The 27,472-nt window shown below is 42.1% G+C and overlaps 1 protein-coding gene across 3 annotated transcripts in view; it reads right to left on the bottom strand.

Annotated features, from left to right (window-relative positions):
• Positions 1-27,472, bottom strand: part of wrn (WRN RecQ like helicase) — a 141,496-nt gene that overhangs the window by 67,049 nt on the left and 46,975 nt on the right. For all 3 annotated transcript variants that reach the window (XM_073042519.1, XM_073042520.1, XM_073042521.1), the window contains exons 13-16: positions 24,726-24,793; positions 17,154-17,262; positions 5,608-5,676; positions 3,471-3,553 (exon numbers count right to left, since the gene is read on the bottom strand). In XM_073042519.1, the coding sequence (XP_072898620.1) occupies positions 3,471-3,553; positions 5,608-5,676; positions 17,154-17,262; positions 24,726-24,793 (329 nt within the window). The remainder of the gene's footprint in view (positions 1-3,470; positions 3,554-5,607; positions 5,677-17,153; positions 17,263-24,725; positions 24,794-27,472) is intronic.

Genomic DNA, 27,472 nt, shown 5'->3' with positions numbered 1-27,472 from the left:
ATCAGCCATGATGAAATGGCGAAGCACACTTAATGGACCAAATGGCCTAATTCTGCTCCTATATCTTACGGTCTTATAAAAGAAAAAGAGTAGGCATACAACATAGCAATATTAGTAGGAAGTTTGAGGATTGGGAAGCTTTTAAAAACCAACAAAAGGCAACTAAAAAGCATTAAGGAAAGAAAAGATGAAATATGAAGGTAGGTTAGTCAATAATAAAACAGAGGATGCCAACTTTTTTTTCCAGATATACAGTACACAGAGTAAAGGAAAGGTGACAGCTGATATCAGACCACTAGAAAATGACACCAGAGAGGTAGTAATTGGGAACAAAGAAATAGTGGATGAACAAATAGTAATTTATGCAGCCTTCACTATAGAATACGCTAGCAGTATTTCAGAAATTTGAGCGTGCCATGGGCAGAAGTGAATGCAGCTGCTATTACAGAGGAGATGATGCTTGGGAAGCTGCAAGGTCTGAAGGTAAATTAAGTCACCTGAACCAAATGGACTATACTCCAGGGTTCTGAAAGAGGAAGCTGAAGAGATTATGGAGATACTAGTAATGATCTTTCAAGAAACACTAGATTCTAGAGGACTAGAAAAATAAAAATGTTACTCCACTCTTTAAAAAGGGAGGAAGGCAAAAGAAAATTTTTGGCCAGTTAGCCTGACTTCAGTGGTTGGGAAGATATAGGAGTTCATTATTAAGGATGAGGATGGTAACTTGGAGGCATATGATAAAATAGGTCAAAGTCAGCATGATCCTTAAGGGAAAATCTGTTGGAGTTCTGTGAGGAAGTAACAAGCAAGCCAGACAAAGGAGAGTCAGTACATGTTGTTTACTTGGATTTTCAGAAGGCCTTTGACAAGGTGATGCACATAAACAGTCTATAGTATTACGGGAAATATACTAGTATGGATAGAAGATTGGCTAAACACAAAGTACACTGCAGATGCTGTGGTCAAAGCAACATGTACAACATGCTGGAGGAACTCAGCAGGTCAGGCAGCATCTGTGGAAACAAGCAGTCAATGTTTCAGGCTGAGACCCTTCATCAGGACTGAAGAGGGAGGGGGCAGGGGCCCTATAAAGAAGATGGGGGAGGGTGGGAAGAAGGCTGGTAGGTGCCAGATGAAAAACTATTAAGAGAAAAGATCAAGGGGTGGGGGAGGGAAAGCAGGGAGGGGATAGGCAGGAGAGGTGAAGAAGGAATGTAAGGGGAAAGCACTATGTGTAGAAGAAGGCAGAATCATGAGAGGTGATAGGCAGCTGGAGGAGGAGGCAGAGTGAAACTGGGATGGGGGAAGGGAGAGGGAGGGAATTACCGGAAATTGGAGAATTCAATGTTCATGCCAAAGGGGCTGGAGACTACCCAGATGGTATATGAGGAGTTGCTCCTCCAACCTGAGTTTGGCCTCATCATGGCAGTAGAGGAGGCCATGTATGGACATATCTGAATGGGAATATGAAAGCAGAGTTGAAGTGGGTGGCAACCGGGAGATCCTGTCTGTTGTGGTGGGCAGAGCGGAGGTGCTCGACGAAGCAGTCCCCCAATCTGTGTCAGGTCTCGCCAATGTAGAGGAGGCCGCACCGGGAGCACTGGATGCAACAGATGACCCCAACAGACCCACAAGTGAAGTGTTGCCTCACCTGGAAGGACTGTTTTGGGCCCTGAATGGTGGTAAGAGAGGAGGTGTAGGGACAGGTGTAGCACTTATGCTTGCAGGGATAAGTACCAGGTGGGAGATTGGAGGGGAGGGACGAGTGGACCAGGCAGTCGTGGAGGGAATGATCCCTGCGGAAAGCGGAGAGGGATAGAGAAGGAAAGATGTGCTTAGTGGTGGGGTCCTGTTGAAGGTGGTGGAAGTTGTGGAGGATAATATGCTGGATCCGGAGGCTGGTGGGATGGTAGGTGAGGACAAGGGGAACTCGGTCCCTGTTCTGATGACGGGAGGATGGTGTGAAGGCCGACGTATGGGAAATGGAGGAGATGCGGGTGAAGGCATCATTAATGACAGCAAAAGGGAAACCACGATCCTTAAAGGAAGAGGACATATGAGATGTCCTGGAACGGAATGCCTCATCCTGGGAGCAGATGCGACGGAGACGGAGAAACTGAGAAAAGGGAATAGCATTTGGCAGGGTGGGAAGAGGTATCGTCGAGGTAGTTATAAGAGTCAGTGGGTTTATAGAAGATATCAGTGGACAGTCTGTCTCCAGAGATGGAGACCGAGAGATCGAGAAAGGGGAGAGAAGTGTCTGAGATGGAATTTGAGGGCTGGGTGGAAGTTAGAGGCAAAGTCGATGAAACTGACGAGCTCAGCATGGGTGCAGGAAGCAGCACCAATGTAGTCGTAAATGTAGTGAAAGAAAAGTTGGGGAGCAGTACCAGTATAGATTTGGAGCATAGATTGTTCCACATAACCAACGAAAGGCAGGCATAGCTGGGGCCCATGCGAGCTTGGCTAACTGGCAAGAGGCTAAGTTTGGAAATAAAGGGGGCCTTTTCTGGTTGGCTGCCAGTGACTAATGATGCTCCACAGTGGTCATCTCGGGAACATTTCTTTTCACATTATATGTCAATAATTTGGATGACAGAATTGATGGCTTTGTGACCAAGCTTGTGGATGATATGAAGATAGGTGGCGAGGCAAGTAGTGTTGAGCAAGCACAGGGTCTGCAGAAGGACTTAGACAAATTGAGACAATGGGCAAAGAAATGACAGATGGAATATAGCATAGAAAAGTGTACAGTCATGCACTTTGGTAGAAGGAATAAAAAGTTTTGCACATGAATTAGAAGCAAGCAGTGTTGAAGAAACATTAGGACCAAGCAGTGTTGAGAAAACAGGTTGTCTATAGGACATAGACTGATTAGGAGAATGGACAAAGTAATAGATAGAGTACAATATAAGTAAGTGTATAGTCATGTAGAAGAAATAAAGGCATAGACTATTTTCTAAAAGGGAGTGAACACAGAAACTGGAGGTGCAAAGGGACTTGCAGGATTCCCTGAAGGTTAAAAAAAGAAACAATTTACTATTCTTACCCAAGGGTAAAAAGTAGAAGCTTTTTGTTGCTTTTAAGCAGGTTTGCAATGCTGAAGAAGCTCGCTCAGAACAATATTCTTAGAAAGATGGTTACAATAAAAATGGTGTTCTCAGCCCATTGAAAGTTATCTGCACCTCACTATTTATACTGTTGCCCTTAAAACAACAAGCTTATAGAAAGAAAACAACTGAAGTCAAAATTTTAAATTTAACCTGGGTTTGATGTGGACAGAAGGAGTCAATCCTAACAGATAGCATTAAGAACAAGGGAAGCCAAGTCACAACAGTTTTTAATATGAACAGCATACGTAAAGCACAACATATTTGATGAAATAACAGCAGATCCCTTAAAAATTAGATTTCTGTGTTTTTGTTATGTGTATTGAAAACCCATTTAAGGATTAAGGTTGAACATACCAATGCTATCATCAAGTTTCTTGAGTAACGACATCGATCCTGAACAGTATTCAGGTGTCATGTAAACAACTCTGAAATGACCCCTAGAAATTAAAATAATACATAAAATCACACTAAATCAATCTTTATACACAATATGTAATATCCCACTACTGTTGCTAACCACTTGGACAATTTCAACCAAACCATGAACCCTTTCTGTAATTTTGATTGCTGGTTCACAATTTGTTGATAAAAAGATCGTCTTTCAGCATGATGAAGTGCTCTCCCACGGTATTTTTGGATTATGTAGTTCATTTGATCCTAGAGTTTTATAATGTTTATTTTATATCCCGTTTTGGTTCTGTTGTTCCATCTTATTCACTTCATTATTTCACTGAAATGCTAACACCAAATTAAAGCACAGAGTAACCTAGTATTCTCTTTTCTATCAAGGAAGAGAATAACACATGTTTTTTCTTAGAACTGAAAGAGTGATGGAACCAAATTCAGCCGTAGCACTTAGAATTTGATGCGGAAAATATTTCAGTGCTGTGAAGAAATAACAGTTGAATGGGAATAATTAGAGTCCTCATTCAAAAAGGAAACAAGCTGAATGGAACAAATGGACTCCTCCTGTGCTGTAGAATTTAATTCCATAGAAAAAGCTAGAATAACCCTCTTATAAATATACAAAGCTCAGCTCACTGCCTGGAATATTACTTAACTAGCAAAACAATGGAAATGATAAGCATTAAATCCATACATTAAATGTGCCAGGGAGATTTTATTACTCAATTAATACTATAGTTATGGTAGTTTTATTTCTCTATTACAGAGAATAAGCTACAGTGCATTCCAGCTAATTGGACACATCAGGACCAGTACATTTTGGCCCAATTAAGCAGCCACCCCAATTCATCAAAGTTTCATTGAAATAGTTAAAAAGAGAAAAAAAAAAACTACTGCTTTATTGAGTAACAAATTATGTATTTAAATGAAATACAGAACAAATTAAAACACTACCAATACCACCATGTAATATACAACTGTGTATTAGTACCCAACAGTTATTGGATGAGTTTTATCCAGTGTACAATGCCATGTTTTTTTGACTGTAAATGAATAAAATCAGCGTAGATACCTAGTGCAAATAATAGACAGCCTTCACATAATGCCTTTGACAACTGCATCCTTCAAATCTTCATTTTCACTGTAGCATTCAAAGATGATTGCCAATACTTTCGCAGTTCTTAACTTGCTGAAAAAGTGAAACAGTTTTAGTTTCACTTCCAGCCATTTCTGATAACTCTAAATGCTTGAAACCACAGTGAGCAAAACAGTTCCAAATTGTCTTGTTGCTTATTTCTTGCGAACTATCAGTGACAAAAATCACTGCTTTTTGACACAAACATATGCAACTGGTGCTATTTTAAAACTGTTTGCTTAAAGCAATGTGCAATGTCTAATGGCGACATAAGTGCACACGGCTGAGGCTAGCTAGAAACTGTTCAGCAACAGTCTCCTGTCCAGATTAAACTGCATAGTGTCCCAAATAAACAAAGGGAATCCTGGCTATTTTCTTGATTAGTTCTTGTTCTTTAAGAATTAACTGGAATCCACTGTACCTTATAATCTATGTACTGATACCAATGTTAGAACAAAGTGTTACGATAATTATGACACCTATCAATACCATATATTAAATAAAAATGGACCACACTTCCCATGTTAAATTAGGGAATATTGATAAAGAACTAATTTTTAAAGGACAGTATTTAAAGGGACATCCATCCAATGAAACAGAAAACAAGCCACAACAACAAAAAGAGTTCAATCCTGCAATAGTTCATTGTTCCTTTGATACGGTGATTATTTCCAAAATAATGTAAAAATCATAAATTTAGATATACTGTAGATTTAAAAATAAATCTCTGAAAAACAAATACTAAATTTTCCAAATATAAGATTAGCTACTGCAATAATTTTAGTTTTTCAGTGCAGGACTCTTGTACAAATTCTACTTTCCTAAAAAACTAAAAATTATAAAATTTTGTTTCAAACTCTCATATCATAGAGCAATGAAAGAATAGCTGGTTTTGTTCTCAACCCAAGTTCACAAGGAGACCACATAAGAATCCACTGGCAGTATACTCACTTCATTAGTTCATGGGAAAATTTCTGTGCCTGGGCAGAGCCAAGGAAACAAGCTGTTATGTTGGACATGCTACAAAAGAACATAAGATACAGGAATAGTGAGCCATTTTGTTGCATTGATACCATTCATTTAATTAGCTACATTGTCAAGCCGAATTAATAACTGTCAATGACAAATGCTAACAACTGGTATAGTTAATGTCTTCAATTTATTCTGATAACAATCCTTCACTTAAACAACCCAACATACTAGTCTTGCATGATAAAACTACCCTGAAAATAACATCATTGCTGTGTTTCCTTGTCTTTCTTTGAAACATCCATTTAAAGACACATAAGCTGCTGTTGCTTTGAACCAAAACTAGCCACAGTGACGATATACATTATTATTCCAATTTTTGCACTTTTTAATTTGTAATTTATAGTAATTTTATGTATGTTTTTGAACTGTACTGTTGCTGCGAAACAACAAATTTCACATCTCATAGGTCAGTTATAAATCTGGTTTTGATAAACAGTCAGAGTGCATTTTAAATACACAAAACATCATTGTATGAAATGCACTCATATGATTGTACAGATGTACATTAATTACAAAACTTCACTTGCAAGGTAGTAAAACGACCCAAGATACTTAATAGGAGAATTTATAAATGGATCCATGGAGTTGTACAGCATGAACCTCTTGTCCATACATAGAGACTTGATGAAACAACTTTAAAAAAATATTGTTTTAATTTCCACATATCATTTAACAATGAAAGAAAAGTAGCTAGTTTTACTATGTTCACTAGAAGACTTCATATGAGTTCTGGCTTAAGCAGCTGAAGAGATGGCTTTCAGCTAAAAAGCTTTTGTATCACTCCCTCTATCACAAATATATTGTTCCTTAGTTAGGGTGATCAAGCAGCTGCAGATGGTATAAATCTGTAACAAACCCCTAATACTTTTTCTATATGAAGCTATAGTTGATTTACATCTTTTCCAACTCAATGTACTGCATTCCACTCTCACAAAGTTGACTCTCTACACTGTAGAACCCAAACACAGATTGAGTAGCTACTTTAAAGAAAACCTCTGATCACAAAAGTGACTCTGAACTTTTCACTTGAATCCTCCATGCCACTCACACTCTGTCTTCAGTCTCTTTTGCCTTAATGAAGTCCAACAGGAAGTCAAGGTACAACAACTCATCTTCTGTCAAGGCATACTTTGGCCCTGGGACTTAACACTGAATTCAACATTGTTTTTAAATCAAACTTTCTAGTTTATATTAGAGATGGCTGGTTGCAGTTGTAGGGAACACGAGATACTCAGCAGATTGGGCTGCATCTATAAGAAGAGGTTCAGAATTGGTGTTCTGAGTTGATGCTCTTTTATTGAAGGAAAAATAGAGTGGGCTGTCAAGCTAGGGCAATAGCTCTGCTCCCCTTTCTACAGTCAAGTTCAAGTTTGTTGTCATTTCAACCATATACATGTACTGTATACCACCAATCAAAACAACGTTCTTCTGAACCAAGGTGCAAACCGCAATATATATAACTTACACAGAACGCATGAAGTAATAGTACCACAAATAAATTAACTAATAATAAGATGCATTTATGGCACAAGTTTAAAAAGTAAATAGTATAATGCTAAGGGCCCTACATAAGCAGCCTCCTAGTAAATATCTCAGAAGGTGGAAGAGAGACACCTTTCAATTCTTACTGAGGTCTTGCGATCGGATGCCTTGCAATTCCCATACCAACAGTGATGCAGGTGATTAGGTGCCCTGTAAACATCGGTTCGAATGGGATGGGGGTGGCAGAACCTCACTGGCCTCAACCTCCTTAAGTGAAGATGCTGCTGTGCTTTCTTGACTAAAGAGCTGGTGTTGAGGGACCAGGTCAGGAACTTAGCACTCTTAACTCTCTCCACAGGAGTCATTTATTTGCAGTGAAGAATGGTCAGTCTGCGCCTTTCTAAAGTCCACAACCATCTCTTTAGTCTTGTCTATATTGAGACTCATTCTACCAGTCATTCCACCTCCTCTCTGTACGCCATCTTGAAGCTGTTGTTGAGGCCAACCACTGTTGCGTCAGCAGCGTAAACAGCACTGGGCCCTAAGTGGCTCAGCTGCCAACACAGACTAACTGTGGTCTTTCTGTCAACAAGTCCAAAATCTAGTTACAGAGAGTTATGTTGAGACCCAATGAGGACAGTTTACCCACCAGCTTCTGAGGGATGTTTGTATTAAACACTCAGCTGAAGTCAGTAAGCAGGATCCTAGCATATAAACCACCATTTTCCAAGAGCAGAGGGCAGAGGGTATGGCATCATCACTGGACTGATTTGAGCAATAAGCAAACTAGAAATGGTCCAATGTAGCAGTTAAATGGGATTTAATGCGACCCTCAACCAGCCGCTCAAAATACTTCATTACTTTTGAAGTCAGTACCACAGGATAGTAATCATTAAGGCAGATTAATGTTGCCCTGGGATGATTGTGGCTGCAAGGAAGTCTACAGGGGCAGTGGATTCTACCAGAGAGATGTTGAAGATGTCTGTTAGAACCTTTGTTAACTAGCTGCACAGTTACATTATCAGCACCACAGCTTGACATGGGTTTTCCTCACATCAGCTGCAGCCAAACAGAGTGCCTGCTCCTTGGGAGTGGGAGTGGGGGTGCTTTCTTGCCAGCACATCATTCCATACATCAAACTAAGTGTAAAATACATTCAGCCTATCAGGAAGATAGGCAACACTTCTGTTGATGTGCAAGTGAAGTTGTAGTCTGTTGTGGTCTGAATGCCCTGCCTCATGTTTTTGGTGTATGGTTGTAAATACACCAACCAGAAATGGCTGGATATTCTCTGTGAATAATCTCCCTTTGCTAATCTGATAGAGATCTTATCCATCCAACTGAAGGCAGTATCCCAATGCCTCAGCAGCACCTGGACTTCTGCTGTCAAGCATGGCTTCTGATATGCCTGCAAAGAGATGTGTTAAATATTGGTGATATCCTCAATGCACATCTCTACATAGCCTGTCACAGATCCCACAAATTCATCGATATTGATGTGATAGCCACTGCCCTGAGCACGTTCCAGTCCTGCAATGCCGAGGTTGCTCCTTCTGGCCAGATCTTTATCTCCCTTGGAACTGGTGTAATCAGTGGTCTGTACACAGGAATTAACATAACACATAAGTGGTCAGTGTATCCAAGGTGGGGGCAGCTTTATAAGCACCATGGATGTTGGTGTAAAACAGGTCTAATGTGCTCCTGCCTCTGGTAGCAAACTCATTGTACTGACAGAATTTAGGCAGAACTGTTTTTAAGTCATCAGTAACAATAAAGATAACGATGTGTGTGGCAGCTTTACCCAACATTAGCCTGGGGGAGATGGCGGGAATGTATACAACCACAATCAGAATGGCAGTGAATTCCCTCGGTAAAAAGAGGGGCCTGCATTTCAACATTAACAACTCTACCAGAGGCAACCAGTGGGACATCACTACTGAAGAGTACACACACACCAGTTCTTATTAACATAAATATACAATCCTCCTCCATAGGTCTTACCAGAGGTCACAGTAATTCTGTCAGTGTAAAAAGAGATAAAACCCTCTAGATGGATGACCACTTCAGAGCTGCTATTCTGCAGTCATGCTGCCATCAGGATGAGTGCTCAGCAGTTTTTCATCTCATGCTGATTCAGCCGGTAATTTAGTTTATTTCCTAGCGATTGAACATTTGAAAGCAGAATCAACAGAAATGGCCACAAATACTAGTGCGCTTACCACGCTTCTGTTTTGTCATGCACACTTCTGACACCGTCTTGCTGAGTTACTGTAGCAGGCGACAACATGGTATACAATAAGCATACTTTGTGACATGCAGCCTTCTTGATGCCATTTGCCTAATTAGTGGGGCTTCAGCTTCAGTACAGTTTAATTTTCTATTACTTATATCTCTATACATTTCTTCTATCAGACAATTTGGTTGCCATAACAAGCTACCTTTTCTTCCCATCTCCAGCCTTCACAGGTTTTGTCTTCACATGCCTACCTTTTCTGCCAGTTAGAACATAAATGCTTTTTAAATTTTTTTCCAATTCAGACAAAAGTCTGAATAGTCGGAGTCCACTAGAGGCTGAGGCTGAAGACAGTCTGGAGGACTGTATAAGTTTGTGGGTGGAAGGGAGGAAAGGGGCTTGTTTTGCTGTTGTTGTTTTGTTGCTTGCTGTGTGCAGTGTCGTTCTGTTGAGCATCCTGGGATAAGACCATAAGACATAGGAGCAGAAGTAGGCCATTAAGTCTGCTCCCCCATTCCATCATGGTTAATCCCAAATCCCACTCAATCCCATACACCTGCCTTCTTACCATATCCTTTGATGCCCTTACCAATCAGGAAACCATCAACTTCTGCCTTAAGTATACCCACAAACTTGGCCTCTACCACAATCTATAGCAGAGCATTCCATACCACAATCTATAGCAGAGCATTCCAGATTCACTACTCTCTGGCTAAAAAAATTCCTCCTTACCTCTGTTCTAAAAGGTCATCCCTTAATTTTGGTGTTGTGCCTTCTAGTTCTGGATACCCCCACCACAGGAAACATCCTCGCCACATCCACCCTATCTAGCCCTTTCAACATTCGGTAGGTTTCAATCACAACCCCACACATTCTTCTGAATTCCAGTGAGTACAGGTCCAAAGCTGCCAAATGCTCCTCATATGTTAACTCCGTCATTCACGGAATCATCCTCGTGAACCTCCTCTGGAATCTCTCCAATGACAACACATCCTTTCTGACATATGGGGCCCAAAACTGTTGACAATACAGGCAGTCCCCAGGTTACATAAGAGTTCCATTCCTGAGTTCGTCTTTAAATCGGATTTATACGTAAGTTGGAACAAGTACACCCAGTATTATTTAGCGTCAAAGGAAGATAGCCTCAAGGGGTTTCAGTACGTGCCTCTCGAGGTATCGGGTGGGGGAGACAGGCTTTAAAGCAAGACTGTGAATTTGAAATAAACTTATTCTTTGGCTGCAGTTTATCGACTCCGTGTCATTATTTCAGCGCTGCGTGTAGCACACCGCTACAATTGGTGACTGGGCCAGAACGTGCATGCACTGCCAGACGGCCAAGGTGCAGCGACACACCAAGGCCCCGCCGCAGCAGTTCCACCCCACCCACCGGCGTTTCGACTATATTCATGTGGATATCGTGGGCCCCCTGCCAGTGTCGCGCGGGGCACGGCACCTCCTCACTATCGTGGACCGGTTCACAAGATGGCCAGAGGCGGTCCCACTCACCGACACCACCTCTGAATCTTGCGCCCGGGCACTGATCGCCACCTGGATGTCCCGCTTTGGTGTACCGGCCCACATTACCTCCGACAGAGGTGCCCAGTTCACCTCCAGCCTGTGGTCAGCGATGGCCAGCCTGTTGGGGACTCAGCTGCACCACACCACTGTCTACCACCCACAGTCGAACAGCCTGGTGGAGCGTTTCCACCGTCACCTGAAGTCGGCTCTCATGGCACGCCTGCGAGGAGCTAACTGGGCGGACGAGCTTCCCTGGGTCCTACTCGGCATCCGCACGGCGCCCAAAGACGATCTGCACGCTTCGTCGGCCGAGTTGGTGTACGGCGCACCCCTGGGCGTTCCCGGGGAGTTCATACCAGCCCCAAGGGGGCGAGAGGAAGAACCCGCAGCAGTCCTGGGCAGACTACGTGAGAGGCTCAGTGCCCTGGCCCCCATACCCACTTCGCAGCATGGGCAGCACCCGACCTGCGTACCCAAAGACCTGCAGAACTGTAAGTTTGTGTTTGTACGACGGGGCGGGCATCGGCCACAGCTGCAACGGCCCTACGAGGGGCCGTTTACGGTGATCAGAAACGACGGGTCCACGTTCGTGCTGGACGTTGGGGGGAGAGAGGAGATTTTCACGGTGGACCGACTCAAACCGGCCCATGTGGACTTGGCGCAACCGGTCGAGTTTCCGGCACCACGGCACAGAGGCCGACCTCCCAAACAGGGCCCGGCCCAGACTGTGGACATTGGGGGGTGTACCGCCGGTTCTGGGGGGGGGGTTATGTGGTGACCCAATTACCAGCACACTCGAACCGGCTGAAAATTAGCCAGAGCGCAGGCACAAAGGAAGATAGCCTCAAGGGGTTTCAGTACTTGCCTCTCGAGGTATCGGGTGGGGGAGACAGGCTTTAAAGCAAGACTGTGAATTTGAAATAAACTTATTCTTTGGCTGCAGTTTATCGACTCCGTGTTGTTATTTCAGCGCTGCGTGTAGCACACCGCTACAATATATTTTACCTTTCTATGCATATAAAACACTTAAGAAACGTATGCATTCCAATAATTAAATCACTGCATTGCTTAGTAATAATTGTAGCTTTCATCGGGGCAGGGCCTTTCACATGCTCCGTTATTCTCACTTTAAAATTGTTCCGATCGTTGACCAGTGTAGCCTAATGCTTTTCCAATGACCGATGGTGTTTCACCTCTTTCCAAACGGTTTATTATTTCCACTTTATTTTCAATCGGTATTGCTTCCCGTCAACGGAACAGAAACACTGCGGGCGGCGGGTCCCAATCTAAGCAGGCTCCCGAGGTCCACTGGGTCCTAAGGACCACAGCACTGATTTCCCCCGGTGCTAAACTGCACCCCACTAAGACAGGCTAAATGGGACAAGTGGGGGCTGTGCTGGGTTTGGGTATTTGATCATCCACAATATTCTGCGTGGGAATTTAAACTGGAGGAGGCAGTGTTTTTTTTTTTACGAGGTCGAGTAGTGAGCTCGACATCAACCAGGCACGGATGGTACGGGAGTCACTGGATCGACATCAACCCGGCACAGGAGCGGTCTGTCACTAAATCAAACTCGAGAACTTCCATTCTCCAGCCAGGCGCTGATCTCACTGCGCCACCAGCCAACCGGAATGGGGGGGGGGGGGGGGGGGAGAGGTCAGGGTGAATCTTGCTAAGAAAATTTAAGCCAACTACAAAGTTAAACACTCAACACAGTGTCAACGGCAACGACTTAAAATGGCAGACGGCATCACAATCCAACTTAAAATGGCGGACGGGTTTGCAATCCGACTTAAAATAGCGGACGGTGTTCTCCTCCCTTGGTTCATAAGTACAAGTTGTCCGTAAGTCGGACGTTCATAACTCGGGGACTACCTGTACTCCAAGTGTGGGCTGACTATTATCTTATAAAGGCTCAGCATCATCTCCTTGCTTTTGTATCCTATTTTGCTTGAAATAAGTGTCAACATTGCCCTTGCCTCCTTTACCACAGACTCAACCTGTAGATTAACCTTCTGGGAGTCTTGCACAAGGACTCCCAAGTCCCTCTGTAACTCTGATGTTTGAACCTTCACCCCATTTAGATAATAGTCCACACTATTGTTATCTTGCGATCTGACACCAAACTGATTTTCCTAATCCCCTTGCATATTGAAGTCCCCCATTACAATTGTGTCATTACCCTTATTACATGCCTTTTCCAGCTCCCTTTGTAATCTCAACCCCACATCTTGGCTACTACTTGGAGGCCTATATATGATTGCCATAATGTTTTTTTTTACCCTTGCAGTTTCTTACTCCACCAACAATGATTCAACATTCTCTGACCCTATGCTACCTCTTTCTAAAGGTGCAATTCCATCTCTTACCAACAGAACCACAACACCGCCTAGGCCTTCCTGCCTGTCCTTTCAATACAAAGTATATCCTTTGATGGTAAGCCCCCAGCTATGGCCTTCTTGCAGCCACATCTCAGTGATGATGATGGATGCTATGTTGGTGCCAGAATGTGTCGCAACACTTGCGGGCCGCCCCAGCACACCCTCAAGTGTGTTGGTTGTTAATGAAAATGACGTATTTCACTGTATGTTTCAATGTAAACTTGATAACTTCAACTTTAATCTTGAGAAGTCATAAAGTTGAAACTTTAACAGTTGTTCTCTCTCCATAGATGCCTGATTAGCTAAGCAATTTCCATTTATTTCACCACATTCCAGATGTCATCTCACCATGTCTCTTTTAATTGGAGTATTTATTCTCTAACCTTACATCCAAGTTCCCTTGATATAAACATTTGCTTCTTAATTAGTTTATGAACTTTCAGTGATTATGTTTAGGGACATAGCAATACTTCCCAGTCATTTTTCATTTAAAAAATAATCCACTTTGTAATTTTACTACTGAAGTGGGTGACCTCAAATTTATGATCCTTAATTATTTAGTTAGCTTGTGACCATCTCCATTAAGTCTCTCTGCAACCCCTACACAGCCGACACTGCCACATAGTTTTCAGCAAATCTTGCTACATTACACTTCATATCTTCAACCAAATTATTGATAAAGATTGTGAACAGATGGGTCCCCAACATCAGACAGACAGGCATACTTTATTGATCCCGAGGGAAATTGGGTTTCATTACAGTTGTACCAACCAAGAATAGAGTAGAAATATAACAAAATAAAACCAGAAATAATTAAATAATAATAAGTAAATTATGCCAAGTGGAAATAAGTCCAGGACCAGCCTATTGGCTCAGAGTGTCTGACACTCCGAGGGAGGAGTTGTAAAGTTTGATGGCCACAGGCAGGAATGACTTCCTATGACGCTCAGTGTTGCATCTTGGTGGAATGAGTCTCTGGCTGAATGTACTCCTGTGCCTAACCAGTACATTATGGAGTGGATGGGAGTCATTGTCCAAGATGGTGTGCAACTTGGACAGCATCCTCTTTTCAGACACCACCGTCAGAGAGTCCAGTTCCACCCCCACAACATCACTGGCCTTGCGAATGAGTTTGTTGATTCTGTTGGTGTCTGCTACCCTCAGCCTGCTGCCCCAGCACACAACAGCAAACATGATAGCACTGGCTACCACAGACTCGTAGAACATCCTCAGCATCGTCCGGCTGATGTCAAAGGACCTCAGTCTCCTCAGGAAGTAGAGACAGCTCTGACCCTTCTTGTAGACAGCCTCAGTGTTCTTTGACCAGTCCAGTTTTTTGTCAATTCGTATCCCCAGATACTTGTAATCCTCCACCATGTCCACACTGACCTTTTGGATGGAAAAAGGGGTCACCGGTGCCTTGGCCCTCCTCAGGTCCACCACCAGCTCCTTAGTCTTTTTCACATTAAGCTGCAGTTGATTCTGCTCACACCATATGACAAAATTACCCACCGTAGCCCTGTACTCAGCCTCATCTCCCTTCCTGATGCATCCAACTATGGCAGAGTCATCAGAAAACTTCTGAAGATGGCAAGACTCCGTGCAGTAGTTGAAGTCTGAGGTGTAGATGGTGAAGAGAAAGGGAGACAGGACAGTCCCCTGTGGAGCCCTAGTGCTCCTGACCACTCTGTCTGACACACAGTGTTGCAACCGCACATACTGTGGTCTGCCAGTCAGGTAATCAATAATTCATGACACCAGGGAAGCATCCACCTGCATCACTGTCAGCTTCTCACCCAGCAGGGCAGGGCGGATCGTGTTGAATGCACTGGAGAAGTCAAAAAACATGACCCTCACAGTGTTCACCAGCAGTTCTCAGTTCTACAGCACTGAAAATTACTTATTTATTCGCATTCTGTTTTCTCTACATCAACTAATACAGAGACTGCGCCAGTTTATTATCCGCAATACAACATACTCTTACTTTATAATCTTGCGCAGCACCTTATCACAGGACTGGAAATTCCTAATACATTCATTCAACTGATTCATCTATTCTTAACCTTCACTTCTATCAAAGCACCGTTTCTCATAATCCAAAAAAGTAAGAAAGTACAGTTTGCAAAATCAATACAGGCAACTAAATCATAAATCGAGTCATTAGAAAATCAATATAGTTACACAATATCTTCAAGTCCCTTCAAACAGTCAGCAATCTGGTGAACGCAGAAAAGCATGAGAGGAGTGCCACAGCAATAATTCCAAACTTAAAGAACCTTGGTTATTCAGAACAGAACTGGCCCATTCACTTGAGCAGCAAATAAAGGCATAAAAAAGATACTATGGCATAGTGTAGACCAAAAGACCAAGGGAATATACACTTAAACTATTCAAAGATAGGAACAGACTGACTACTGACTGCCTTTTCTTTGTCCAGAACAGATTGCCATTGGAATATACTGCCAGCTGCTAGGGTATTCATCAACTCTCCTCAAACTTTCAAAAGAGACTTTGGCTAATTCTTGGCTGAGGAAAAAATAGCGTCATTTAGAATTTGCATCTCTAAAAAATGCACATATTCCATGTGATCTTCTGACAGGTGTGAACTTTAAAGGGGGTTGGAGGAAGAATTTACTGCATATTGGCCTTGGTTTTATCCCTTTTATCATTACCTTTCTCAGGAGACATTGGGGTAACACCCACTGAACTTTCCATTCCTGTCAATATAACAGACCTTTATTTGAAAAATCTTTTGCTCTACCTCCATTCAATACCATTAGGCTCACTGAAGTAGAAGTAGCTAAATTTGGCAAAATGGCACCAGAGACCAACAGCAACATCTTGCAAGATGGCTTAAAAATCTATTGAATACACTTCTTCTAAATATACTTCTGAACTGCGACTGATTGCAGTCTAATTTCCTCAAGAATATATTCATTGGCTGTCTGAACTATCTACGTTTTCTGCGATCTCCTGGTGCATTTGGCATGGATGAGATTTTGTGTCAAATCCTAATCCCATGGTCTGCTCTGTTACTCTGTGCCAATTAAAGTGTCAAGCAAGATTAAAATGGTTGAGAACAAGAGCAGGAAACAAACAGGTGTTCAGTGCCATTTGCCTGTGCTTGACCAGTCTCTTTCTGCTGTCAGCAGGTGGAAGGTGCAGGAGACTTGGGTCCCATGCTGCTGGATTTGGGAGCAGCTGGATGAGCTTGCTGCAGCACTGAATGCACTCCACGATTGTGGACTCACTTTAGGGACTCTACAGTTCACGTTCCTCGTGTTTTTTGTTTTTTTTTACTATTTGCGCGATTTGAACAGGGCACTTCACCACTGAGGACTCACTTTTGGAGACTCTGAGGTTAATGCTATTTGTTTACTTTTTATTGTTTGCACAATTTGTCCTTTTTTTACACTTCGGGTATTTAATGGTCTTGTGTGGAGTTTTTCTTTGAACGAATTCTATTGTGTTCCTTTGTTTTGTGGCTGACTGCAAGAAGACAAATCTTAAAGTTGTATACTATACACATACTTGGATAATAAATGTACTTTGAACTTTGAATTTCACTAGAATGGCAGTTTCCTGCATTAGGAAAGAAAAAAATAGTGAAAGTCTTACCAACTGTCATCAATGATGACATTAGCTGGCAATATTCACATTTGAAAATAAAGTGAAGAAGTGATAAGGAAATGCCTGTGGTAGGTAAATAATTTGCTGAAAATCAGTTCTTGGTCTCAGACATAAATAATTCAGCCAAATGCATCCAGTAATCAAGAACTTCAACCCAGCAAAAATTCCAACAATAGAGCAAGGGACAATAAAGAAAAAGAATGAAATTAAATAAACTTACTTTAATTGTAATACTTGATCCTCCATCAAAGATATCAAGGGTGAAATGACTATTGTAACACCTCCTGTGTAGACAGCTGGGAATTGGTAGCATAAGCTCTTACCATAACCTGTTCAATTTTAAAAAAAGTAATTGGTTTCTCAAACTACACAGTAAATGAAAATTTCCAAATGAACTGTAAAATTACATTCCCTTAATCTCCTAAAGGTGCTAACTTATGCTGCGATGGAGTTCTACAGACAACAGATGTCTGGCACCTGCCCCATTTGTCCTTTATTCATGAGTAGTGGGTGTCAAAAATATGTTAGAAATACTTAACTATGAAGGAAGAGGATAAAAAATGTCAAATCAGAAAACCCTGGAACATTAACTGCTAGTAGGACACAGAAAAAGTCTACAAAAGGAAGTAAAAAGATTAAGCCAATGGGCAAGAGTGGCAAGTGGAGAATTATGTGATGAATGGTGAGGTTATGAACTCTGGAATGAAGAAATACAGAATATTTTTAAAAAGGAAAAACTTGCTGGGGTGTACAGAGGATCATGGTATGTCAGTATGTTGGTCCACAATATGGAGTAAGCATGTTGGTCCAGTAGGTAATTAGGAAGGGTAATTGGAGCACAAAAAAAATAACTATTAAGATTATACAGGACCTTGGTGAGAAATACAATCAGCCCTCCTTATCCATGGCTTTCGCATGCGCGGATTCAACCAACCGCGTCTCGGGAACGGAAAAAACGTAAGTTCTCTCTCCAGCACTCGTTGTTTGAGCGTGTACAGATTTTTTTTTCTTGTCATTATTCCCTAAATAATACAGTGTAACAACTGTTTACATAGCATTTACTTTGTATTAGATATTATAAGTCAGAACAGGTACATACGGTATTATTTAGCATCAGTTAGTCAAATGTTTGTCGTAGTATACAGTATATATTTTACCTTTCTATGCATATAAAACACTTAAGAAGCATATGTATTTCAATAATTAAACCACTGTGTTGCTTAGTAATAATTGTAGCTTTCATCGGGGCAGGGTCTTTCACATGTTGCATCATTCTCACTTTATCCATTAAAATTGTTCCAATTGTTGACTGACTGTAGCCTGACGCTTTTCAAATGACTGATGGTGTTTCACCTCTTTCCAATCGCTTTATTATTTCCACTTTATTTTCAATCGGGATCGTTTTCCGTCAACGGAACAGAAACACTGTGGGTGGCGGGTCCTGAGCCCGGCCAGGTCCTAAAGTCCACCGCACTGAGACAGGTTAAATAAGGGACCTGAGCATCTGTGTTTTTTGGTATTCATGGGGGGTCCTGGAACCAATCCCCTGTGGATAAGGAGGGCCAACTGTAAATGTTTGCTCTATATCTCAAGAATACTTCTGCCCTCTAGTCAGTGCAGCATACTATACAGGTAGTCCCCGAGTTACGAACGTCCGACTTACGGACAACTCGTACTTACGAAACGAGGAAGGAGAACACCGTCCGCCACTTTAAGTCGGATCCCGACGCCATCAGCCATTTTAAGTCATTGCCGTTGACACTGTGTTGAGTGTTTAACTTTGTATTTGGCTTAAAATTTTCTTAGTAAGATTCACCCTGACCCCGTACCCCCCCCCTCCCCCCCCCCCCACTGTTCCAGTCAGCTGGTAGCACAGTGAGATCAGCGCCGGGCTGGAGAATGGAGGTTTCCAAGTTCGATCCAGTGACAGACCACTCCCGTGCCAGGTTGATGTCGATCCAGTGACTCCCGTACCATCCGTGCCTGGTTGATGTCAAGCTCGCAACTCGACCTCGTAAAAAAAAACACTGCCACCTCCAGTTTAAATTCCCACGCAGAATATTGTGGATGATCAAATACGCAAACCCAGCACAGCCCCCACTTGTCCCATTCAGCCTGTCTCAGTGCGATGGTCGTTAGGACCCAACGGACCTCAGGACCCGCTGCCCACAGTGTTTCTGTTCCGTTGACGGTGTGCGGTGGTCCTTAAGACCCAGCAGACCTTGGGAGCCGGCGGAGGTCGGGAGCCAGCGGAGGTCGGGACCCGACACCCGCAGTGTTTCTGTTCCACTGACAGGAAGCGATCGCGATTGAAAATAAAGTGGAAATAATAAAGCGTTTGGAAAGAGGTGAAACGCGATTGGTCATTAGAAAAGCCTTAGGCTACAGTCAGTCAACGATTGGAACAATTTTAAAGGATAACAGATAGTGTGAGAATAATGGAACATGTGAAAAGCCCTGCCCCGATGAAAGCTACAATTATTACTAAGCAATGCAGTGGTTTAATTATTGGAATACATATGTTTCTTAAGTGTTTTGTATGCATAGAAAGATAAAATATATACTATATACTAAGACAAACGTTTGACTAACTGACGCTAAATAACACCGGATGTACTTGTTCCAATTTACATACAAATCCGACTTAAATACGGACTCAGGAATGGAACTCATGCGTAACTCAGGGACTGCCTGTAGACCTGCCAAGTAAATTCTTGGGATGTAGGGAGTTTACCAAAGACAAGAGACAAAACATCACTGGCCCATCTGAAGTTGTTATTGAGATATACAAGATTCTTCAAGGGATTGGCAAGAAAACCTAGATCTATAGGGTATTGTTTCAGAATATGGAATCGCCACTTTGGAACAGAGATAGGAAAAAGCCTTTAAAGTTGTATATCTTTGGAATTCGACAATGAACCAGATTTGATCAGGGACCTCGAGGTAAAGGAGCCATTAGGAGGTAGTGACCATAATATGATATGTTTTAACCTACAATTTGAGAAGGAGAAGGGAAAATCGGATGTGTCAGTATTACAGTTGAACAAAGGGAACTATGGAGCTATGAGGGAGGAACTGGCCAAAGTTCAATGGAACAATATCCTAGCAGGGAAGACAGTGGAACAACAATGGCAGGTATTTCTGGGAATAATACAGAAGATGCAGGATCGGTTCATTCCAAAGAGGAAGAAAGATCCTAAGGGGAGTAAGGGGCGGCCGTGGCTGATGAGGGAAGTAAAGGACAGTATAAAAATAAAAGAGAAGTATAACATAGCAAAGATGAGTGAGAAGCCGGAGGACTGGGAAGCTTTTAAAGAGCAACAGAAGATAACAAAAAAGGCAATACACGGAGAAAAAATGAGGTACGAAGGTAAACTAGCCAAGAATATAAAGGAGGATAGTAAAAGCTTCTTTAGGTATGTGAAAAGCAAAAAAAATAGTTAAGACCAAAATTGGGCCATTGAAGACAGAAACGGGTGAATTTATTATGGGGAACAAGGAAATGGCAGATGAGTTGAACAGGTACTTTGGATCTGTCTTCACTAGCAAAGACATAAACAATCTCCCAGATGTAACAGTGGCCAAAGGAACTAGGGTAATGGATGAACCGAATGAAATTTATATTAGGCAAGAAACGGTGTTGGATAGACTGTTGGGTCTGAAAGCTGATAAGTCCCCGGGACCAGATGGTCTGCATCCCAGGGTACTTAAGGAGGTGGCTCTAGAAATCGTGGACGCATTGGTAATCATTTTCCAATGTTCTATAGATTCAGGATCAGTTCCTGCAGATTGAAGGATTGCTAATGTTGTCCCGCTTTTCAAGAAAGGAGGGAGAGAGAAAACGGAATTATAGACTGGTTAGCCTGACGTCAGTAGTGGGAAAGATGCTGGAGTCAATTATAAAAGAGGAAATTACGACACATTTGGATAGCAGTAGAAGGATCAGTCCGAGTCAGCATGGATTTAAGAAGGGAAAATCATGCTTGACTAATCTTTTGGAGTTTTTTTGAGGATGTATCTATGAAAATGGACAAGGGAGAGCCAGTGGATGTAGTGTACCTGGATTTACAGAAAGCTTTTGATAAAGTCCCATATAGGAGATTAGTGGGCAAAATTAGGGCATATGGTTTTGGGGGCAGAGTACTGACATGGATTGAAAATTGGCTGGCTGACAGGAAACAAAAAGTAGCGACTAACGGGTCCCTTTCGGAATGGCAGGCTGTGACCATTGGGGTACCACAAGGTTCGGTACTGGGACGGCAGCTGTTTACAATATACATTAATGATTTAGATGAAGGGATTAAAAGTAACATTAGCAAATTTGCCAATGACACAAAGCTGGGGGGCAATGTGAAATGTCAGGAGGATGTTATGAGAATGCAGGGTTGTGGATAAATGTGAGGTTATCCACTTTGGTGGCAAGAACAGGAAGGCAGATTACTATCTAAAAGGAGTCAAGTTAGGAAAAGGGGAAGTACAACGAGATCTAGCTGTTCTTGTACATCAGTCAATGCAAGCAAGCATGCAGGTACAGCAGGCAGTGAAGAAAGCTAATGGCATGTTGGCCTTTATAACAAGAGGAATTGAGTATAGGAGTAAAGAGGTCCTTCTGCAGCTGTACAGGGCCCTGGTGAGACGCCATCTGGAGTACTGTGTGCAGTTTTGGTCTCCAAATTTGAGGAAGGACATTCTTGCTATTGAGGGAGTGCAGCGTAGGTTCACAAGGTTAATTCCCGGAATGGTGGGACTGTCATATGCTGAAAGATTGGAGCGACTGGGCTTGTATACACTGGAATTTAGAAGGATGAGAGGGGATCTGATTGAAGCATATAAGATTATTAAGGGATTGGACACGCTGGAGGCAGGAAGCATGTTCCCGCTGATGGGTGAGTCCAGAACTAGAGGCCACAGTTTAAGAATAAGGGGTAGGCCATTTAGAACAGAGAGTGGAGGATATGAGGATATGTGGAATGCTCTGCCCCAGAAGGCAGTGGAGGGCAAGTCTCTGGATGTTTTCAAGAGAGAGTTAGATAGAGCTCTTATAGATAGCGGGGTCAAGGGATATGGGGAGAGGGCAGGAACGGGGTACTGATTGTATATGATCAACCATGATCACAGTGAATGGCGGTGCTGGCTAGAAGGGCCAAATGGCCTACTCCTGCACCTACTGTCTATTGTCTATTGAATTCTCTATCAGACAGCTTTGGATGTTCAGCTCTTCAAGCATTCCAGGTCTAAGTCAAAAAATCTTACACACATTAGGAACCAGAGATCATGGGGATCAGGTTGAAGCACAGATTCATCATAACACTAATACGTAGCAAAGCAGGATATACAGTTAATCCTCACCCTTTGTTTTAACTTTCTTGTATCCCTTTGTCCTATTCAAAAGTATTTTATGCCACCTATCCAACAAAATAAAGTATGCAACATAATGGTCCCTATCGCTTAGGATGGAGGACTAAATTCATGAAGAATTGCAAATGAACATCACATCATGAATACCCTAGAGTGGCTGGTCCTAGCTCATCTCAGACCTCTGATCAGATCAGCTCTTGATCACCTGCATTTTGCCCACCAGGAGCACACTGGAGTTGATGATACTGATGAATAGAGCCTACTCCCATTTAAATAAGCAGGGCAGCACTGTGAGGATCATGTCAGACATGGCTAAAAGCAGCACTTTTAGGGGACTGTATTGGCCCCCTTCCTGACTACCCTGTATACGTCAGACTTTAGATACAGTCATATCAACTGCAGAAATTCTCTGATCACTTAGCAATAGTTGGGTGTATAAAGGGACGGTGAGAGGATGAATATAGGGCTCTGGTAGAGGACTTTATCAAATGGTACAAGCTGAATCATCTGCAGCTCAACATTAGTACGACAAAGGAGATGGTAATGGACTTTAGGAAGACTAAGCCTACACTGCTCATGTTACTATTGAGGGTGAGGACATGGATGTGGCAAGGACCTACAAGTATCTGGCAGTGCACCTGGATGACAGGTTTGAGTGGAGTACCAACACAAAGGCTGTGTACAAAAAGTGCCAGAGTTGCCTCCACTTTCTGAGAAGACTGAGGTCCTTGGGAGTATGCAGGTCTCTCCTACATGTTCTGCCAGTATAATCTTCTATGTGGTGGTGAGCTAGGAAAATGGCATCAACATGGATGATACCAACAGGTTCAATAAACTGACTCTATTATAGAAGTCAAACTGGACACAGTGGAGGGTCTGGTAGAACAAAGGACCCTATGGAAAATCCTGGCAATTCTGGACAATGTTTCTCACCCTCTGTATGCCACCATGGCTGAACAGAGGAGCACTTTTAGTAACAGGCTAAGACAACTGCACTGCTCCAAAGAGCTCTATATGAGATCATTCTTACCTATGGCCATTAGGCTTTACAATGAGTCAACCTATAGTTGAGGAAGTGATAACCCCCTCCTGTTAGACTGTTTGTGGTAACTTACTTTTTTATTTTTTCTACCTCTTCTAATATTTATATCAGTGCACTTGTAATGCTACTGTGACACTGTAATTTCCTTTGAGATCAATGAAGTATCTACCTATCTATATCCTCATCCTTATCTTCAGTCTGAATGTTCAAATATTGCTCAAAGGACCACCTTAGGGCTTTTAAATTTTGAGAAGTTAATCTCTACCATCTCCAGTTCTACTACGTTTTATTAATACAACTTGAGCTGTAAAATGACAGAGGGGAATGAAGAAAATTAAACCTCTCGTGGATTCAGCCATCACATTATCCAAAACAAGCTATCCAGCAAAAAAAACTCCGTAGCTGGGAAGCTATTATCCTTGCACTTTACTACACTCTTGGTTGCTGGATTTAATCTTCCATAGACACAGTGTGGTGCATGTAAGCAGCAAGTGATTGACCTTATGAGTTTCAGAAGCCTATTTAACACTTAAAAATGCATAAATATGAATGGAATACCACCCATTTTGTGAAAATGTATAGTTACAACATGGTTAAGTAGTTTGAAACGGTTTAAATGTAATGTGCTTGATTGACTCATTATTCACTGGCTTGATCATACCACATCAACAGAGTACATGGTCTACAAGATGCAAAGTTGTTAAGACTTCTCCTGGAGCACCTGTCAAACCGATAACCTTCACAATCAATTAGTATAAGAAAGCTAAGTGCACATGAAAATCATGGTAGTTAAGAGTCCATTTAATTTGCTTAACATTACTTAAATGCAATTTCCTCATTGCTGTTGGATCAAAGTCATCCTCAGAGTAACTTTACCCATAGGTACTTGGACAATTCAAGAAAGCAACCCCACCACTACTTTAAGAACATAGAAAACCTACAGCACAATACAGGCTCTTCGGCCCACAATGCTGCGCCGAACATGTAATTACTTTAGAAATTACTTTGGGTTATCCATAGCCCTCTATTTTTCTAAGCTCCATGTACCTATCCAGGAGTCGCTTAAGAGACCCTATTGCATCCAACTCCATCGCCGTCACTGGCAGCCCATTCCACGCACTCACCACTCTCTGCATAAAAATCTTACCCCTGACACCTCCCCTGTACCTAATTCCAAGCACCTTAAAACTGCGCCCTCTCACGTTAGCCATTTCAGCCCTGGGACAAAGCCTCTGACTATCCACACGATCAATGCCTCTCATCATCTTATACTTTCTCAAAGAAAATTCTGGATGATTAGTTAACATTACCCTTGCGAGTAAACATCACATTTTTTGACATTAAAAAAAGAAAATCTGTTCATTGGAACACACACATTCTTCTAATACTCACCAGTTGCCATAACAACTAGATTATCTCTTCTTTCTTGAAGCACTGAATGGATAACATTCCACTGAACCCTGTAAATTAAAACATAACAGTTCAATTGACCATGTACATTTCAAATTTTTAATTCAACAACCACAAAAAGTCATATAACATGTTCAAAGTCCCACAAAGCACTTCAAAAAGAACAATCATAAGAAAACAGAAGACAAGCTAAAGCATCTATAGCAGGGGTGACCAGAAGCTCAAACTAATGTTTTTTAAGACTTCTAAAAGAGAAAAGAATCAGGAAACAGAGAAAGTCAAGATGATAATTTCAGAACAGACTCTTGGCAGAGCTGGGCAAATACCTAAGGGGGCACTCACAAGTCTGCCAGGGAGTTTTAGGGTTGGAAGAGAGCACCAATGAAAAACAGGCAAAGCTTAGAGATGTGTAAGTTTGTCCAAAATTACATAAAATATAGATCACAATAAAAGTAGAGAGTCAATTCTTTTAGTTGGTTTGCAGCTTGCAGTTTCTGAAACCAGGGTGGATTGGTGCAGTTCATACATATATTGGGTACACAGATGGCAGGAATATCAGGTACATGTCAGGGATATGTCGGATTGGGTCCACAGTATTCTAAAGAGGGAGGGTGAGAAGCCAGCGGTTTTGGTACATATTGGCACCAACACAGGTAGGGAAAGGATGGAGGTTCTGAAGACAGAAATTTCGGAGTTAGGTAGAAAGATGAAAATCAGGACTTCAAAGTTGGTAAACCCTGATTGTTGCCTGTGCCACGTGGCAATGAGGGCAGGGAAAGGAAAATTTGGCAGATGAATACGTGGCTCAGGAACTGGTGCAGGGGGCAGGGCTTCAGATTTCTGAATCATTGGGATGCTTCTGGGGAAGGTATGTCAAAAGGAATGGGTTACATTTGAATGTGAGGGGGAAACAATATCCTTACAGGTAGGTTTGCTAGAGCTGTTGGGGAGTGGGAACCAGAGTGATAGGGCTGAAGATGGGGCAGTTAGTATATAACTGGAGGCAATGTATAGTGAGACTGTCAGGAAGGACAGGCAGTAATAGGGCAAAAATTGACATCAGTAGGATATGTTGCAATGTAACATGGGGACAAATGGGAATTTATAGAATGCCTATGAGAAGGCTTTTTAGAGCAGTATGTGGTTGAGCCCACGAGGGGAAAGACTATTCTGGATTGGCTGTTGTGCAATGAACTGAATTTGATTAAGGAGATTAAGGTAAAGAAATCCTTAGTAGGCAGTGATCATAATATGATGGACCACCCTGGAATTTCAGATCGAGAAGCTAAAGTCAGATGTATCAGTATTACAGTGGAGTAATGGGAATTACAGAGGCATGAGAGATGAGATATCCAAAGTTATTTTGAAGGGGACACTAGCAGGGATGACGGCAGAACAGCAATAGCTGGAGCTTCTGGGAAAAATTCAGAAGATGCAAGATACATACATTCCAAAGAAGAAACAACATTTTTAGAATAGAATAACATAACCATGGCTAACAAAGGAAATCGAAAATACGATAAAAGTAAAATAGATCAAAAATTAAAGGGAAATTAGAGGATAGGGAAGCTTTCAAAAACCAACAGAAGGCAACTAAAAAAGACATAAGGAGTGAAAAATGAAGGTAAGCTATGTAATGACATCAAAGAGACTGCCAAAAGTTTCTTTCAGATCTATAAAGAGTAAAAGAGAGGCACGAGGAAATATCAGACTGCAGAAAAATGACACTGGAGAGGCTGTAATGGGGGGAAATGGCAATGTATCTGTCCTCACTGTGGAAGACACCAGCAGTACAGGTGGCCCCTGCTTTTCCAACATTCACTTTACAACAACTCGCTGTTACGAAAGACCTACACTAGTACCTGTTTTCGCTAACCAAAGAGGATTTTCGCTTTTACGAAAAAAAGACACCTGCTTTATCCGTGTGTTTACCCCGAGAAAGACTACAATGACCGTGAAGCCTTGTGCGGGCAGTTGTTTGCGCATGTGTGTACGTGCGTTAGCATGTACATGTGTACATGCCGATTTTTTTTCTCCAAATCGATTTAGGCTCGCTGTCTTCCTGAGTTTGATAAGTGAAACTACAGCGTACCTACAATATTTCTACTTTATATAGAGTGTATATTTATCATATCATTCCTGCATATACTATATGTTAGTGTTATTTTAGGTTTTATGTGTTATTTGCTTTAATTTGGTAGGTTATGTTTTTGGGTCTGGGAACGCTTAGTAATTTTTCCTATATAAATTAATGGTAATTGCTTCTTCGACTTACGACATTTTGGATTACAAACTGTTTCATTGGAACGCTCTACCTTCGGATGGTGGGGGAAACCTGTATGCCAGAAATTCAAGAGTGTCAGGAAGCAGAAATGAGTGTAATTGCTATTACTAATGAGAAGGTGCTTGGGAAGCTGAAAGGTCTGAAGTTGGACAAGTTACTTGGACCAGATGCACCACACCCCAGGGTTCTGAAATTGGTGGCTGGGGAGATTGTGGAGACATTGGTAATGATCTTTGAAGAATCAACAGATTCTGGCATGGTTCCAGAGGACTGGAAAATTGCAAATATCACTCTACTCTTCAAGAAGGCAGGAAGGCAAAGGAAAGGAAATTATTGGCTTGTTAGTTTGACCTCAGTGGTTGGGAAGATGTTGGAGTTCATTGTTAAGATTGAGGTCTCAGGGTACTTGGAGGCACATGATAAAATAGGCCAAAGTCAGAATGGT

This window comes from Hemitrygon akajei, chromosome 4, assembly GCF_048418815.1.
Source record: "Hemitrygon akajei chromosome 4, sHemAka1.3, whole genome shotgun sequence".
NCBI lineage: Eukaryota > Metazoa > Chordata > Chondrichthyes > Myliobatiformes > Dasyatidae > Hemitrygon > Hemitrygon akajei.
This window is presented reverse-complemented; position numbering and strand designations above follow the sequence as displayed.